At 47.2% G+C, this 18,314-nt stretch overlaps 1 protein-coding gene across 2 annotated transcripts in view; it reads right to left on the bottom strand.

Moving 5' to 3' along the window:
* The window catches only part of GDAP2 (ganglioside induced differentiation associated protein 2), a 471,310-nt gene that overhangs the window by 47,555 nt on the left and 405,441 nt on the right, over positions 1–18,314 (bottom strand). For both annotated transcript variants that reach the window (XM_085620706.1, XM_085620707.1), the window contains exon 10: positions 13,830–13,906. In XM_085620706.1, the coding sequence (XP_085476832.1) occupies positions 13,830–13,906 (77 nt within the window). The remainder of the gene's footprint in view (positions 1–13,829; positions 13,907–18,314) is intronic.

Raw genomic sequence — 18,314 nt, forward strand, 5'->3', positions numbered from 1 at the left:
CAGGCCTTAGCACATGGACTGCTTCAAACCCCTATACACTATGTATGCAGTCGTCTAACCACCTAGACACTTGTCTTTCACACTTTCAATTTCCTAGTCAGTATCCATACAGTCCAGCAAACATCCTGTCACTCCCTTTGCACTCCTCTAGTGACCCATTCAGTACTAATCCATTCCCTGCTCCAAAAGCCTACCACTTATAAATTCACCTAGGCACTCTCCTTGCTGTACTCTAATCATTCAGTCAGTACCCAAGTACTCATGCAGTGAGCCAGGCCTTAGCACATGGATTGCTTTAAATGCCTATCCAGTATGGATGCAGTCCTCTAATCACCTACACAGTTGTCTTTCACACCTTCAATTCCCTAGTTAGTATTCATACACTTCTAGCAAACACCCTGTCACTCACCCAGTGTGTCTCCTTATAGTACTGTAATCATTTAGTCAGTTAGCATGTAGTGTTTCAGTGAGGTAGGCTTTAGGGCATGAACTGCTTCAAAGTAGTATGCACTATGCATGTAGTGTTTTAACCATCGTCATACTTGTGGTTCAGGGCTATAGTTTCTTAGTCAGTTTTTATATAAAATGTGTTTGTACAGTAATGGAATAGTATAAATTTGAAAGTTAATATACATTTGTGATTCTTTTTTACAGATACAGAACAGGAGTGTTTCTCATCTGTTTGCACTCTTCTCGTGCAAGATTGTTTGGATGAAGGGTCCTTAGGTGTTTCATCATACTTGCCGTGCCGCACGAGTATTTTTTGTTAGGATCCCCTCGTAACAGAAATCTTTTGCAAATCTTGCGCGTGACGAAGGTGGCATTGGTCTTTGTTTGCCCCTCGAGAAAAGTAGAAAATTTCCACACCACTGAAGGAAAACGTGGGCGTGGTGCATCCTCCAAAAATTCATCCTTAGATTCTGTGAATATTTTAAAGCGACAACATTTACAGTTTTTGTAAGTTAAACTTATAAAATTTTGTTAGCTGTATGCATTTTATATATCTGTGATTTGTATCTTGTTTTTTTTTTGAGAATAGCATGTTTTTTTTTTTTAACAATCTTTGAGATTGTTTTTTTTTGCCCGCTGTTAAGTGATGAGTACGATTGAAATCACTATTTTGAGTGAAATTTAATATATTCTGAGAATAGCAAAAAAGGAATAAAAATTACTCTGTGGAAATGATGCTGTGTTGTAAAAAATTTATTATTACATGTTATAATTTTTTTTTCCTTTTCTTTCACAGATCCAAATTTTAAAATAAGCAATTTTTATGAACTTAGATTGGAACGAAAATGTGAAAAAAATGTGTACCATTTTTTATTCCTATTACTGTGAAGGTAAGTTTAACTAAGTCTCAATATGCAGAATGAGGAGGTCTGCAAGAAGCTACAAAGTTGAAACATGTTTCTAAAAACACTGTTTATTGTCAGATTTCAAAACTACATAGATATAATCAGATATCATGTGACCTGCAAAAAAAGAGATTTGAAGGGTTCATAATATTTCCTATTTTAGCTATTGAAGGACCGCAATTATTTCAATCATTCTTCTTTGAACATCTTTGCAGACAAAACTCTGTGCTTACCTTTTATCATTCGCAAGGAATTTTAAAAACGGAAATATGTCACTTTTTGTAACATAGTTATTGTGCAAGACACTCTTTCATATTTACAAAGAGAGGAAAAGGCACTCTGTGCACTTTTTATACTCCATGTAAATACAACCTCATTATGCACACCACTTTGCGTTGAAAGGGTGTTCTATAAGTGTTGTTGTGCACGATTGCAGTGAATACTCATAGAACAAGACACATGTCTAGATTTATCATAAATCTCGATATGTGTGTGAATGCTGCACCATTCCAAAATTGGTGTAGGAAATCACAACAAGGAGAATTGTTTTCATTTCTCCACATTTTTATATCTTCAATGCATGCTGAAATGTTCAGCATACATTGAAGGAGAAAAATGCATTTTCTCATTGTTTTTGTGCAGGAAGGTGTGTCTTCCTGCAGAAAAACAAACAGCACATGACACAGATCCTTGCACTATGGTGCAAGGGTGCCTGTGTCACCACATGGCTGCAGTTTAAGCAGCCGTGTAGAGAGAAGCATAGATTTGCAACATATTTATGTACATATGTTGCATCCCTGTGCTTCGGAAGTACTACAGCACACTGCAGTTAAAGAGGTTATTGTGTGATGCTGCAGCACTTCCTCATAGTTCTGCACTTATACATTCACCATACGCTACTAATGCATTCATTCAGTCAATTACGTACTACACATACATTCATCAAAACTTTCACACACTAACAAAGAAATGTAGCTCTTTTTTTAAACCAGGAAAGTTAGTTCTTACAAGAACTTTTTTTTTCTTCTTTTATATATTTTTTGGGGGTTTTCTAACAATTTTGTGATTTTTTGGGTTTTTATGAAACCCCCCCCCCCAAAAAAAAACAACAGGAGGAACCAAACAATGAACTTCAGGGAACAATAAAAAACTTTTTTTTAAAAACTAGCAAATGTGACTTTCTTGCCGGCGGCAGATCAGATTGATCGACTGCTCACCATAGCACAAAGTCGCATTGCACTTAGTGCACTTTTAAAAATTGAAATTAAGGACGGATGTCCAAGGTTTGGGCTGATGGATGCACTCTTGATGTGCTCGGCTGCGATGAGGTGGAAGGCGCAGGAGCAGGAGTGTTTCTCATCCGTCGGCACTCTTCTCGTGCAAGATTGTTTGGCTGAAGGGACCTCATGTGCTTCATCATACTTGCTGTGCCGCACAAGTATTTCTTGTTAGGATCCCCTCGCGACAGGACTCTTTTGCAAATCTTGCACGTGACCAAGGTGGCATTGGTCTTATTCTGCCCTTCGGGAAAAGTAACAAATTTCCACACCGCTGAAGAAAAACGTTCTTTGGGTGGTGCCTCCTCCAAAAATTCATCCTCAGAAATATGAGGAGATGTAGGTGATGCCTGCTGCCCTGAAGCCATTTTTGGTTGAAAAAAGTTAGAGCTAAGTGTAAACTTAGTCTAAAAAATCTTCTTCTCTCCAAAGAGATGGTGCTCTAAAGAAGGTCAAAGAAGAATGATTGAAATGGGTTAGGGTCTTTGAATAGTTAGAAGAGGAAGTGTAATGAACCAATCAAATCTCTTTTTTTGCAAAAGGGATCCGCACACCCTGCGCTTACGCAGCATCCGCGAAATTGAATTAAAATAATTATAGGAATAGATGTAAGAATATATTACTTAGTTTAGAGTTTGTGTTCAATTAATATTCACATGAAAAACATAAATATGTTTTTTTAATGTTAAATACTTGGCGGGATCCGCGCACCTACCGCGTCATAGACGCAGATGACGCATCGCGGTAGCGCGTAAACGTCGCGTTACGTACATCGAACGTGTCGCGTATAGGCTGGGAGTCGCGTACCGGTCACACACTAACCACGTACCCGACGCATACCATGCGCGGATGCTATCGCGTAGGGATCGAGAACGGTGCGCATAGGGTGCGCGGATCCAAAAACATTGAAAAAAATATATAAAAGAAAGTTTTGAACATATAGTTAAAAAAATATTTTGAAAAATTTAAAAAAATATGTTTGAAAAACCCATTAAGTTCAAATAATACTTTTTAATTTTTAAAAGAATTAATACAAAAAATAAGTTTAAAAAATAGTGATGATAAAGTATTTTTAAAAAAATGTAATTAATGAAATTGACACTGAATTTGAAAAATATACAAATCCAATCAAAATCATTAAACATGATATCATCAGAGATAAGTTATAGATAGGAATTAGCATTTAAAAAACCTTTGAAATTCACTGAAAAAACCATAGGTTTCATGCACGTTATAGTTAGGAATTGGCATTTAAAAACCCTTTGAAATTCACTGAAAAAACCATAGGTTTCATGCACGTTATAGTTAGGAATTGGCATTTAAAAAACCTTTGAAATTCACTGAAAAAACCAAAGGTTTCAGGGGTGTTATAGTTAGGAATTGGCATTTAAAAAACCTTAGAAATTCACTGAAAAAACCATAGGTTTCAGGGGTGTTATAGTTAGCTGGACATTTCCCTCGTACAAAACCCTAGGAATTCCCCTGTTATATATGATAGTCTTGTACGGAGTGACTGTAAGTATGAGTGACTGTACAGGTAGTTATTGGTATTGGAGTATCTATGGTTTTGAGAATGTACGTCTGAAATTTTGAGTTGGTGTATCAACGGTTAAATTAGGGTGTGAGAAGATGCAGTAATTTATCACCGGGATGATGTCATCAGTGATGTCATTTGAGATGTCATCAGTGATGTCATCAGTGATGTCACTGACCATGTCATGAGTGATGTAATATGTGACGTCATCAGCAGTGCATTGCGGGGGCGCGAGTTATAGTTAGCTGAACTAACTATAACAGGGGAATTTCTAGGGTTTTGCACGAGGGAAATGTCCAGCTAACTATAACGCCCCTGAAACCTATGGTTTTTTCCGTGAATTTCTAAGGTTTTTTAAATGCCAATTCCTAACTATAACACCCCTGAAACCTTTGGTTTATATATATATATATATATATATATATATATATTACCTACTGGCGGTCGCCAGTAGGTAGTTATAGTTAGGACCCCTTTTCCATAGGAAATCCGCAACATTCTATTTTGAATAACTTTGGCGCCGGTCGACGAATCCTCGCGAATTTCTCAAAATAGGTGGGGCGCTACGCTCCGCTCCTACCCTGAAAGTCTCGGGGGGATTCGTCAAGCGGGGGCTGAGAAAAAAGGGGGGTCCCAAAACGCGTTTTTCCCATGCATTTTTCCATAGGACCTTTAGACAGGGCTACAGCCCGAACGGCTGAACAGAATTACTAGAAATTTGGCAGAGAGGTAGTCCCTAGGTCAAGGAAGTGCCTTTTGTAGGTTTGGTGTAAATCTGTTCAGTAGGTCCTGAGAAAATAGCATTTAAATCAATATATATATCTGAGCCAGCTTACGGTACGCTTACCGTAAGCTTACCGTACGCGTACGGTGGCGTGCGCGAGCGCGATTCTGATTGGCTGTTAGATCTTAGTAAACATTCGAATCGGCCGAAACCAGGAAGCGGCGGCCGCCATTTTGTGTGTTTCACTCAGAAAAAAAAGAGTGAAAACAAGAAAAGGGGGCAAGGAGGAGAGTTACAGACCCCCTTACATTTGTGAGGGGGTCAAAGAAGGACAGAAAAGTACAAAGAAAACATTTATTGATTTTAAAAAAAATCACGGGGTACGCGTACGGTAAGCTTACGGTAAGCGTACGGAAGAAAAAAAAAATTTAAAAAGAAATGAAATGCAGATTTAAGAGTTTAGATATTAGGGGGCTCTAAAAAGAGCCGTTGTGTTTATGAAGTGATTTTTTAAGTGGTACCTACAAGTAAGTACCGATGCAGAGTCTAAGGTTCAAGAGGAAGACTCTGTTCCCTTCATCATTGAAGTGCACACCATCTCCTCTATAAATGTCTTGCATGTCATAACGCAAGTTGTTGTGGTAAATGGCACCCATACCATAGTCTCGGAGGAAAGCAGAAACAGATTTGTTGACGTGCTTTCTTGCTTTGTCAATCTGTGGACAGAAATGATTGGACCAGTTCCATTTTTGTCTTTGGCATATGTTAGAAAACACAAAGGCAGTTTTAGGGAAAAGTGAAAACAGTTGTGCAAAGGTGTCCTTCATAAGCATTTCCAGACCTACCCCAGTCAAAGTGCCTAGGTCATTGCCACCACAGTGCACTATTATGAGGTCAGGGTGTTGGATTTGCATGAAGGATTTCACCAATGGCATCAATTGGTGCCACTTTAACCCTCTCTGACCAATCCATTTAATGTCTACATTTGGCAAAGCAAGGTCTCTCACCATACCTGTTTTCTCTGCAAACTTTTCACTCCAGAAGACATAGCTGTGCCCTACAATCCACACTGTGAACATCTTCAAAGGAGAACTGGATGCACTCAGGAGGTGTCTTTCAGTAGAATGGCAATATGAAAAGAAAGACAGTTTGGAAATGGAGGCATACATATTTTTTTCAAAACAAAAAGAACTGATTGGCTGTTTCATACCATTCTAGAAAAAAAACTAGGCTGTATGTGTAAATTAATAGAAGCATGTTTTGTATTGGTACAAAAAAATGTGTTACCAAAGAACAGTACTATGGATTTGCTGTTAGGTTTGAAAAGTCAAGCACTCTTGCTCTGTGGAATTGAAACATTGTGTGGCGAACTTCTGACCTAACTCCACACAACAGTGTTCCATGAGCTGTTGCTATGGTAGCAGGCAGAAGTCAAGTTGGGGGAAGGGTACTAGGCAGAAGTCAAGTTGGGGGAAGGGTACTTTTGGAAAAGGGTTGGTTTTCAACCAATAGAAATGTGTGATTACATTTGAAAAAAAGGGGGAAGCACTGAGATTTGAAACTTACATGTATATGTGTGGAAAAATAGAGGGAAAGTTTGCCATTATCTGGTTCTGCTGAGAGGAGAGCGGTGTATAGAACAGAGATCCTGGCTCTGATAATCTGCTGTTTGAGTGCCACATTTCTTTCACAACTAACTAATTTTAAAGGTGAGTTTAGAGTTTGAGAGGAGATGTATATGGTAAATTAAGAAATGAATAATAGAAATGTAATTCTTTTTGTTGAAGTTGTGTTTATTATTTTCTGTTTTGGGAGAAATTTAAATGTGAGGAACATGTAAAATAATATGGACAATTTTTTCATGATAAATTAAGGTGTACTGGTAAAAATAAGGAATACTTTAAGGGTTTGAGGTTGCAGTCAGTAATGCAAATACATTCAGCATCACTAAGGCTGGTTGCCCTTGCTGGAGTGTAGGCAGTCACCGAGGATACACATGGTGGTGGTCTGAAAAAGCAGTTTGGACATGGGCTTTTTAAGAAAATCTAAAAAGTGGATTCATAATGTGTCAGTCTGTAAAAGTGATTTTCACTTGCCAAAAAAAAAGAACAGTAAGTGTGCATTTAAATTGGCAAAGAAATTTCGTTTTGTGACTAATGTGAAAACATGACTCTGTGTGCAAATAGGAATTACAGGCAGAGATTTATTGCGTATTGCTCTGGTGATTTCACAGTTGCATTAGATGGAAAGGGGGAGCGATTTTTTGGTGCAGAAGCAGACTCTTAGCACACACCCAGCTCCTGTCCATGTATAATCATGCACAGTATTTACAAGCGAGTGGGGTTTTCAGGTTTCAGTCTGTAATGCAAATACATTCAGCATCACTAAGGCTGGTTGCCCTTGCTGGAGTGTAGGCAGTCACCGAGGATACACATGGTGGTGGTCTGAAAAAGCAGTCTGGACATGTGCAATTTAAAAAAATCTGAAAAGTGGTTTCATAATGTGTCAGTCTGTAAAAGTGATTTTCACTTGCCAAAAAAAAAAGAGCAGTAAGTGTGCATTCAAATTGGCAAAGAAATTTCGTTTTGGGACTAATGTGAAAACATGACTCTGTGTGCAAATAGGAATTACAGGCAGAGATTTATTGCGTTTTGCTCTGGTGATTTCACAGTTGCATTAGTAGGAAAAAGGGGGAGCGATTTTTTGGGGGAAGAAGCAGACTCTTAGCACACACCCAGCTCCTGTCCATGTATAATCATGCACAGTATTTACAAGCGAGTGGGGTTTTCAGGTTTCAGTCTGTAATGCAAATACATTCAGCATCACTAAGGCTGGTTGCCCTTGCTGGAGTGTAGGCAGTCACCGAGGATACACATGGTGGTGGTCTGAAAAAGCAGTCTGGACATGTGCAATTTAAAAAAATCTGAAAAGTGGTTTCATAATGTGTCAGTCTGTAAAAGTGATAGCGCGCAAGGTGCGCGAAGCGCACCGTGCGCGTACGGTACGCGCAAGGTGAAAAAACTTAAAAAAATAAAATAAAATACATAACTTAGCATTTAAAAAACCGTACAAATTCACTGAAAAAACCATAGGTTTCACACACGTTATAGTATAGTAGGAATTAGCATTTAAAAAACCTTGCAAATTCACTTAAAAAACCATAGGTTTCACACATGTTATAGTTAGCTGGACATTTCACTCGTGAAAAACCATTGAAATTCCCCCGTTATAGTTAGTGCAGGCAACTATAACTCACGCGACCGCAATCCTCTGCTGATGATGTCAGATATTACATCACTGATGACATATGTGTCTTTCTGAAAAAAAAATATTTGTAATATATGTATAGCTAAAAATTAATGGAAGAAGACATGGGTAAATAAGTGTCTAAATACAGTGATGTAATATCTGACATCATCAACAGAGGATTGCGGTCGCGTGAGTTATAGTTGCCTGCACTAACTATAACGGGGGAATTTCAATGGTTTTTCACGAGTGAAATGTCCAGCTAACTATAACATGTGTGAAACCTATGGTTTTTTAAGTGAATTTATATATATAGATATATATGCAACCACAATCCTTGGATGAGACACAACCAGGAACGGACCACCACGCAGGTAATTAATATCCAAGTGTAGCTTTAATTCTTCCCTTTACAACAACATGACGCGTTTCGCCCGGATTCAACCGGGCTTGATCACATGACAAGTCGAGACAAATCAGTGCTTTAAATACATTTTTAGAGTGAAGCCAGCTCCTCCTACAGATTTCATAGAACCAGAAAACAGACTTCTAATCTGAACAATGAGTACAAATAGTTAGTAGTGAAACCCTAAATCATATCGCAGTGCAAATACTAAAGTCAATGAGATACGTTTCACAATAAAATGCCATACATAAATATTTAAAAAGGATTTTAAATAAATAAATATGTAAAAACAGAAGACAATGTAAAAAAGATAATTGATAAGTATCAATAAAGTTCTTCAAAAAAGTCTATCAAGTTGTGTCCTAAAAAAGGTTTCAGATGCAGGGCAAGTGCCCAGAGACTATCCGGCATTGTATGTCACAATGTAACTCTTAGAGAAATACTGGAAATACTAAGATGTAGGGGAGCAAGAGTAAGCATACTGTGTGCAAAAATGCATAACAATCAGTGCAAAAATTAAGTAAATAAATAAATAAATAAATGATTATGCTAGTTCTCTATTAAAACCATAGATTACTAGCATAGCAGTGAAAAATAAACAAAAATCTGCGTGTAAACGGAAACTAAATGATCAATTTGTCCCAGCAAAAAATAATAGTAATTTGACTAATATGCCAATTGATCCTGAAAAAAAGTAAATTTAGTAGCAATAAAAAGAGAATATCCACATACTCATATGCTGAGAGTAAAAACAACTGATGCGATAGGTTAAACTAGATATCTTCAGTAAATTCATGTACATTTCAAATACAATTCAAAATTGAGCCAAACTCATGTAACGACCACATAACAGATCAAAAGTATGAGAACATAGGTGATAACCTGGAAAAACCCAACGCCAGTCTTAAAATCCTGTCATATAGAACCCAGATCAAATACTGGTAAAATTAATCAATAAATTAATTAATAAAACCGGTAAAAAATCTGTAACAAATCCGATAAAAGACAAGATTAAAATTTATTACAAAAGATCTTGAAAAAGGTCCTACAAAAGGTCTTAAAAAAAGGTCTTAAAAGAGTAATACTGGATTATAAAAAGTTGTGTAAATCTTCTCCAGTGTTAAGACCATTAGGCATTTTTGTGTCACATTGTAAAATGTAACGGCTTTCCAATTGGCGCAAAGTTTTCTCCCTGTTGCCTCCTCTTATTGATTTCGGAACAGCATCTATTACATAATAACTAAGGTCGTTTAGATTGTTCTGATGTATTAGTTTAAAATGCCGTGCAACAGGGTAGGTAGCATCGGAATTCACAATGGCACGTAAGTGCTGCAAAATACGATTGAATACTTGTAGTTTGGTGCTACCTATGTATTTTAAATGACAAGTGCATTCTAACACATAGATAGCATATTCGGTTTTGCATGTGAAAAAGCCTTGAATCTTAAAAGGCATAGGGGAAAATGCATCAAAGAATTCTTGTATGTTGATTCCAAACTTACATGCCCTACAAGAGCTACATTCGAAAAAGCCTTTTCTATTGGATAGCCAATTACCAGTATTTCTCACTTCTGGGCTTGTTTTGACTAGGGCATCCCTCATGGAGGGTGCCCTTCTAAAAGTGATGGCTGGTTGGGCTTTTAACTCAGGCGCAAGGATAATGTCGGTTTTTAAAATAGGCCAATTTCTGTTTATGATTCTCCTAACTTGTTTTTCTTGGCTATTGTAAGTTGTTATCAGCCTGACTATTGATTTGTTATCATCTACATAGTTGGCTACAGGACCTGCTGTATCAATGTTATCATTAGACATAATAGTGTCCTCATCCACATCCTTTATTTTGCTTAAAGCTGCCTGTAAATCTTCCATTTTGTACCCTCGGGCCAAGAATCTAGTTACGGAATCTTCTAGGCAAACTGACAAATCTCCCTTGTTACTGCAGATTCTTTTTATCCTCAAAAATTCCCCGTAGGGTATACTTTTAATCAGGTGTTTGGGATGTGTACTCCTGGCATGTAATGTTGAATTTCCGGCTGTAGCCTTTCTATGGAGTTTGGTGTGGATGGTATTGTTGTTCACATATAATTCAACATCGAGAAATTCAACCCTCTCTTTACTAATGCTTGCTGTGAATTGTAAATTTAAATAGTTGTTGTTGATATCATTGACAAATTGTTGTGCGGATTCTTCAGAGCCCTTCCAAATCACACACACATCATCTATAAACCTCCACCATCTAATGATATTGTTGGTGAAGGTATCCCTATGGGTGTGGCTGAGGACATGCTTCTCCCACCAACCAACATATATATATCCCCGCTGCGTTAATCCCCCCAACTTGCAACGCGCCAGGGGGCGCGTTTGCACAGTGGTGAAGGGAGGTGCCGGGACCTGATGTGACAAGTGTGCAAACGCGCCCCATGGTGCGTTTTAAGTTGGGGGATTAAGTCCCCTTGAATCCTGAGGCTCCCTGGGGGTCAACTAGCCCACCAGGTAACTCCAGTAAGCGCGCAGAGAGGTGTAAAAAGGGGCGTGGGTTCGAACCACCTCTCTGCAATGCAGCCCTGTGGCACATACCAGTGGTACCTGGTGGGCTAGTTGGCCCCAGGGATCCTCAGTATTCAAGGGGACTTAATCCCCCAATTTACAATGTACCAGGGGGTGCGTTTGCACACTTGCTGTGTCAGGCCCCGCCCCCTCCCTGCACCACTGTGCAAACGCACCCCCTGGCGTGTTGTAAATTGGGGGATTTATTCCCCTTGAGTCCTAAGGGTCCCTGGGGGCCAACTAGCCCACTAGGTACCTCTAGTAAGCACCACAGAGCTGTGTTGCAGAGAGGTGTAAAAAGGTGCGTGGCCTCTGAACACCTCTCTGCAACGCAGCTCTGTGGCGCATACTGGAGGTACCTGGTGGGCTAGTTGGCCCCCACTGACCCACAGTATTCAAGGGGAATTAATTCCCCAACTTAGAACATGCCAGGGGGCGCATTTGCGGAGTACTGCAGGGAGGGGGCAGAGCCTAGCCACGATGTCGGCTTTTAAAAAAAAAAATATATATATTTTACAAGAGGGGCTGTGTGGCCCCTCTTCTTTTACATGAATTGGGGCCCTGGGGACCCCATTCCCCAGGACCTGCTCTTTTTGTTTTTACTTTAAAAAAAACAAAACGGGAAGGGGGCCGCTAGGCCCCCCCCTCCGAGGCTAATTTCGGCCCCATTATTTTTTAAGGAGGGAGGCTGCGTGGCCCCCCTCATGGGCCCTCTATTGGCCCTGGGGACTCCATCCCCCCGGGGCAGTGCCTCTTATTTATTTATAATTGAGGGAGGGGGCTGCGTGGCCCCCATCCCGGGCCACTTCTAGCCCCGGGGACCCCATCCCCCGGGGCCTGGCCAGTCCGTTGGGGACTGTGGGGGGAGCCCCAATGCCCCCACGGTCCCTGCCAGCTTCCCGCCTCCTGCTGGAGCCGGCATTGCTTTTTCACACGGAGAGCTGCTAACATGCAGCTCCCCTTGTGGAAAAGCAATCTGATATCCATTTTGTAAGCGAGAGCAGGAAACCTACTCTCGCTTACAAAATCCAAACCAGTGTTTGCTATGACAGGGCGGGAGCTGCACGGTTTCCACCCTGTCATAGCAAACAGCAGTGTCCCGGGGGTTGGCACCCTGGGACACTGCAGGAGCCGGCTCTGGGGAGTGGCGGTCCTCAGGGGCATTGAGGGCTCCAGGAGGTGGGCCGTGCAGCCCCCCTTCCAACATGTGTGAAGCCCCGGGAGGTGGTGGTCCCCGGGGCCCGCTACGGACCACCATATTTCAATATTAAGTGACCCGGGAGGTGGCGGTCCCCGGGGCACGGGGGGCCCGCGAGGCCCCTCCCACCAACTTAGATAAATGCTCCGGGGAGGTGCCGGTCCCCGGAGCAGCAAAGGGGGGGTTGGGCATCCCCACGCATTTCTTTAGAAAGCCCCGGTGAGGTGGCGGTCCCCGGGGCTACTTGGAGGCTGCGTGCCCCCCGCATTAAATTTAATAGGCCCCGGGGAGGTCGTAGTCTTGGCGTGTCTATTTTGTTGGTTTCAGTTTGTCTTACTTTTTTTGTTGTTGAATAAGAGATCCTCTCTGGTAAAATTGTCACTCCTAGTCTTTGCATTGTCTAGGGTTTTGGTCTCGTATCCCCTTCTGCGCAATCTATCGAAGAGGTCATTGGTGGATTTACGTAGACTCTTCCGTGCTGCAGTTGCGTTTCATTCTTATGCACTCTGCATAGGGGATAACCCTTTTTGACACTGTCGTAGTGAACGCTATTTGCGTGCAAGATGGCGTTACTCGCTGTGGGCTTCCTGTATGTTCTCGTCTGTATTTTGTTCTTTTCTATATACACTTCTGTGTCCAGAAATTGTATACATTCTTTGCTGGTGTGACTGGTGAATGATAGGTTAAGTGTGTTGTCGTTAAGTTCTTGTGCAAAGCATTCAGCACTTTCTTGTGTGCCCTGCCATAGAACAAAAATGTCATTGATGTACCTGACATAAATCATAAAATTTTCCTTCATAACCAAGCTATGTGTTTGCATGAGTACTTGCTCCTCCCACCAGCCCATATGCAAATTAGCATAGCTGGGGGCGAAGCAAGTACCCATGGCTGTTCCCTGTAGTTGTTTATAAAACAATTTATCAAAGAAAAAGATATTGTTTTCCAGGCACCACTCTGCCATTTGCAGAAGCATCAAAGTGTTTCCATGTAGGCGTATTGGTCTTTTGCTCAGATAGTGTTTGAGTGCATGTAATCCATCCTTATGCCTAATGCTTGTGTATAATGTGTTCACATCAAGTGTCATAAGTACATATTTGTCTTGCCATGTAACATCATACATTTTGGTCAGAAAGTCGCCCGTATCCTTAATGTGCGATGGTAAATCAAATCAAATGGCTGAAGAAAAAAGTCAATAAACCGTGAAGTATTTTCAAACAGTCCACCAATAGCAGAAATGATCAGTCTACCAGGGGGATTGGTAGTGTTTTTGTGTATTTTAGGAATTAAATACAGTTGAGGCATAGTGGGAGAGAGTACAGAGGAGAATGTTTGAAACCTCCCTTGAGTCTAATCATAAAAGAACAGAAAAGAACATGAAAACGCAGTCATTCCAAATAGAGGATATATGAGGCGTAACATATAACTATTCTTCATGGTTTTAAACTTCAGGGTACGCTTATTTTAGAAAATACTGTTCAGAAAATGGAAGCGGTGGCTTCTACAGAATATGGCGAATTCGACATCCATCTGTTTCTAGCTTACCTTCTCCATGTCGATGATTGTCACAGGAATATTGCGCCCCACCACCACCATGACTGTTCGGCCACAGTTGTCCACACCTGCAGACAGAAAAAAAGGTCATTACAATACCTTCAAGCGTAGGCACCTTCGGTATACAGAGGGTGTGATTCACTGCAGCATTCTCTGCCCATGGGGTATGGTGCTTGCCTTAACCACTGCACTGAGGCAATGTCCGAACAAACATTTAAATACTCTGACACTAATCAAAGGTTCGCTCGGGCAGAGATGGGGACTGGGTCACTGAGCAGCTGTAACTGGCACGATTACAAAAGCCTCCGATGGTATAGAATTGCTGACAACTGTTTAAATCCATAGCACAGCACTATCACGGAGCTGTGGAATGAAAGGTATTTTAGACATGGTTTTCCTGATTAAAAGGTTCAACAAATCCAGAGTGACAATATTTCAGCAGTTGACTGAAACCTGCCCGTGATTTCCAATGCAAATTGTTGGGATGTGAACGCGTCCTGCATGGTCCACGGACCTGCACCCCTGCCAGAGGCGACTTCACTGCATTACACACGGATAGTCTGAATGTCTCTGGATCCTGCATGTGTGCAGATGCCTAGGCTCGAAATTGAACACACGCCCCAAGGCCTGGCTCTGAGGTCAGGAGGGACACAAGCGTATGTCCTCTAGCACACGAGACTACTGTCCATGTCATTTGGGACATGTACAGTAAGTGGTGGAGGCAGCATATCACTTTTGAATTCAGAGCATTAAAAGGCCTTAGAGTGTGATGCCTCTAGGCCCGCTGGTGTCCGGGTCCACTTCCATGTCATGCTCTGAACCTGCGCTGATATTACGGTATCCATGTCCAGGGCATGTCTCGCTATGGTGCCTGCTAGCAGGACTCCCACTTGTTTGCTAGTTTGTGAATGCGGAGGACAGTGGGATTAATTTTTGACTGGATACGCGTTGACATAGATTCGCGATCGAAACAATACCGTCGAGCGGTGAGAGTTTTTGCGCGTCGAAGGGGAATCCAACAACATCGACCCGGAGCACAGAAAATTACATGGCGATCTATGCAGTAGTCTGAATTCTGCAGCTCATATGCCTCGAACAACTGGTTTTGGACTTCATAAATTAGACATTTTTTCTGGAAATAATGTATAGAGTGAACCTAAACTTTGCCGCTTGGTTCCAGTTGTAGTCATCTTTACAGACAAATGAAGAGGGTATTCCGCAGTGTACTCCGAGAGCTGCCGGTATCCAGGGCCGGTATGGGAGAGCTGCCGGTATCCAGGGCCGGTATGGGAGAGCTGCCGGTATCCAGGGCCGGTATGGGAGAGCTGCCGGTATCCAGGGCCGGTATGGGAGAGCTGCCGGTATCCAGGGCCGGTAGGGGAGAGCTGCCGGTATCCAGGGCCGGTAGGGGAGAGCTGCCGGTATCCAGGGCCGGTAGGGGAGAGCTGCCGGTATCCAGGGCCGGTAGGGGAGAGCTGCCGGTACGGGAGAGCTGCCGGGACCCAGGGCCGGTACGGGAGAGCTGCCGGGACCCAGGGCCGGTACGGGAGAGCTGCCGGGACCCAGGGCCGGTACGGGAGAGCTGCCGGGACCCCGGGCCGGTAGGGGAGAGCTGCCGGGACCCCGGGCCGGTAGGGGACAGCTGCCGGGACCCAGGGCCGGTAGGGGACAGCTGCCGGGACCCCGGGCCGGTAGGGGACAGCTGCCGGGACCCAGGGCCGGTAGGGGACAGCTGCCGGGACCCAGGGCCGGTAGGGGACAGCTGCCGGGACCCAGGGCCGGTAGGGGACAGCTGCCGGGACCCAGGGCCGGTAGGGGACAGCTGCCGGGACCCAGGGCCGGTAGGGGACAGCTGCCGGGACCCAGGGCCGGTAGGGGACAGCTGCCGGGACCCAGGGCCGGTAGGGGACAGCTGCCGGGACCCAGGGCCGGTAGGGGACAGCTGCCGGGACCCAGGGCCGGTAGGGGACAGCTGCCGGGACCCAGGGCCGGTAGGGGACAGCTGCCGGGACCCAGGGCCGGTAGGCGACAGCTGCCGGGACCCAGGGCCGGTAGGCGACAGCTGCCGGGACCCAGGGCCGGTAGGGGACAGCTGCCGGGACCCAGGGCCGGTAGGGGACAGCTGCCGGGACCCAGGGCCGGTAGGGGACAGCTGCCGGGACCCAGGGCCGGTAGGGGACAGCTGCCGGGACCCAGGGCCGGTAGGGGACAGCTGCCGGGACCCAGGGCCGGTAGGGGACAGCTGCCGGGACCCAGGGCCGGTAGGGGACAGCTGCCGGGACCCAGGGCCGGTAGGGGACAGCTGCCGGGACCCAGGGCCGGTAGGGGACAGCTGCCGGGACCCAGGGCCGGTAGGGGACAGCTGCCGGGACCCAGGGCCGGTAGGGGACAGCTGCCGGGACCCAGGGCCGGTAGGGGACAGCTGCCGGGACCCAGGGCCGGTAGGGGACAGCTGCCGGGACCCAGGGCCGGTAGGGGACAGCTGCCGGGACCCAGGGCCGGTAGGGGACAGCTGCCGGGACCCAGGGCCGGTAGGGGACAGCTGCCGGGACCCAGGGCCGGTAGGGGACAGCTGCCGGGACCCAGGGCCGGTAGGGGACAGCTGCCGGGACCCAGGGCCGGTAGGGGACAGCTGCCGGGACCCAGGGCCGGTAGGGGACAGCTGCCGGGACCCAGGGCCGGTAGGGGACAGCTGCCGGGACCCAGGGCCGGTAGGGGAGAGCTGCCGGGACCCAGGGCCGGTAGGGGAGAGCTGCCGGGAACCAGGGCCGGTAGGGGAGAGCTGCCGGGAACCAGGGCCGGTAGGGGAGAGCTGCCGGGAACCTGGGCCGGTAGGGGAGAGCTGCCGGGAACCAGGGCCGGTAGGGGAGAGCTGCCGGGAACCAGGGCCGGTAGGGGACAGCTGCCGGGAACCAGGGCCGGTAGGGGACAGCTGCCGGGAACCAGGGCCGGTAGGGGACAGCTGCCGGGAACCAGGGCCGGTAGGGGACAGCTGCCGGGAACCAGGGCCGGTAGGGGACAGCTGCCGGGAACCAGGGCCGGTAGGGGACAGCTGCCGGGAACCAGGGCCGGTAGGGGACAGCTGCCGGGACCCAGGGCCGGTAGGGGAGAGCTGCCGGGACCCAGGGCCGGTACGGGAGAGCTGCCGGGACCCAGGGCCGGTACGGGAGAGCTGCCGGGACCCAGGGCCGGTACAGGAGAGCTGCCGGGACCCACGGCCGGTACAGGAGGGCTGCCGGGATCCAGGGCCGGTACGGGAGAGCTGCCGGGACCCCGGGCCGGTACGGGAGAGCTGCCGGGACCCCGGGCCGGTACGGGAGAGCTGCCGGGACCCCGGGCCGGTACGGGAGAGCTGCCGGGACCCCGAGCCGGTACGGGAGAGCTGCCGGGACCCCGGGCCGGTACGGGAGAGCTGCCGGGACCCCGGGCCGGTACGGGAGAGCTGCCGGGACCCCGGGCCGGTACGGGAGAGCTGCCGGGACCCCGGGCCGGTACGGGAGAGCTGCCGGGACCCCGGGCCGGTACGGGAGAGCTGCCGGGACCCCGGGCCGGTACGGGAGAGCTGCCGGGACCCCGGGCCGGTACGGGAGAGCTGCCGGGACCCCGGGCCGGTAGGGGACAGCTGCCGGGACCCCGGGCCGGTAGGGGACAGCTGCCGGGACCCCGGGCCGGTAGGGGACAGCTGCCGGGACCCCGGGCCGGTAGGGGACAGCTGCCGGGACCCCGGGCCGGTAGGGGACAGCTGCCGGGACCCCGGGCCGGTAGGGGACAGCTGCCGGGACCCCGGGCCGGTAGGGGACAGCTGCCGGGACCCCGGGCCGGTAGGGGACAGCTGCCGGGACCCCGGGCCGGTAGGGGACAGCTGCCGGGACCCCGGGCCGGTAGGGGACAGCTGCCGGGACCCCGGGCCGGTAGGGGACAGCTGCCGGGACCCCGGGCCGGTAGGGGACAGCTGCCGGGACCCCGGGCCGGTAGGGGACAGCTGCCGGGACCCCGGGCCGGTAGGGGACAGCTGCCGGGACCCCAGGCCGGTAGGAGACAGCTGCCGGGACCCCAGGGACGGTACGGGACAGCTGCCGGCATCCAGGGACGGTACGGGAGAGCTGCCGGGATCCAGAGACGGTAGGGGAGAGCGGCCGGGATCCAGGGCCGGTACGGGAGAGCTGCCGGGACCCAGGGCCGGTACAGCAGAGCTGCCGGGATCCACGGCTGGTACAGGAGAGCTGCCGGGATCCACGGCTGGTACAGGAGAGCTGCCGGGATGCACGGCTGGTACAGGAGAGCTGCCGGGACAGCTGCCGGGATCCAGGGCCGGTAGGGGACAGCTGCCGGGACCCAGGGCCGGTAGGGGACAGCTGCCGGGACCCAGGGCCGGTAGGGGACAGCTGCCGGGATCCAGGGCCGGTAGGGGACAGCTGCCGGGACCCAGGGCCGGTAGGGGACAGCTGCCGGGACCCAGGGCCGGTAGGGGACAGC

This window comes from Triturus cristatus, chromosome 8 (genome assembly GCF_964204655.1).
Source record: "Triturus cristatus chromosome 8, aTriCri1.1, whole genome shotgun sequence".
Classification (NCBI taxonomy): Eukaryota; Metazoa; Chordata; class Amphibia; order Caudata; family Salamandridae; genus Triturus; species Triturus cristatus.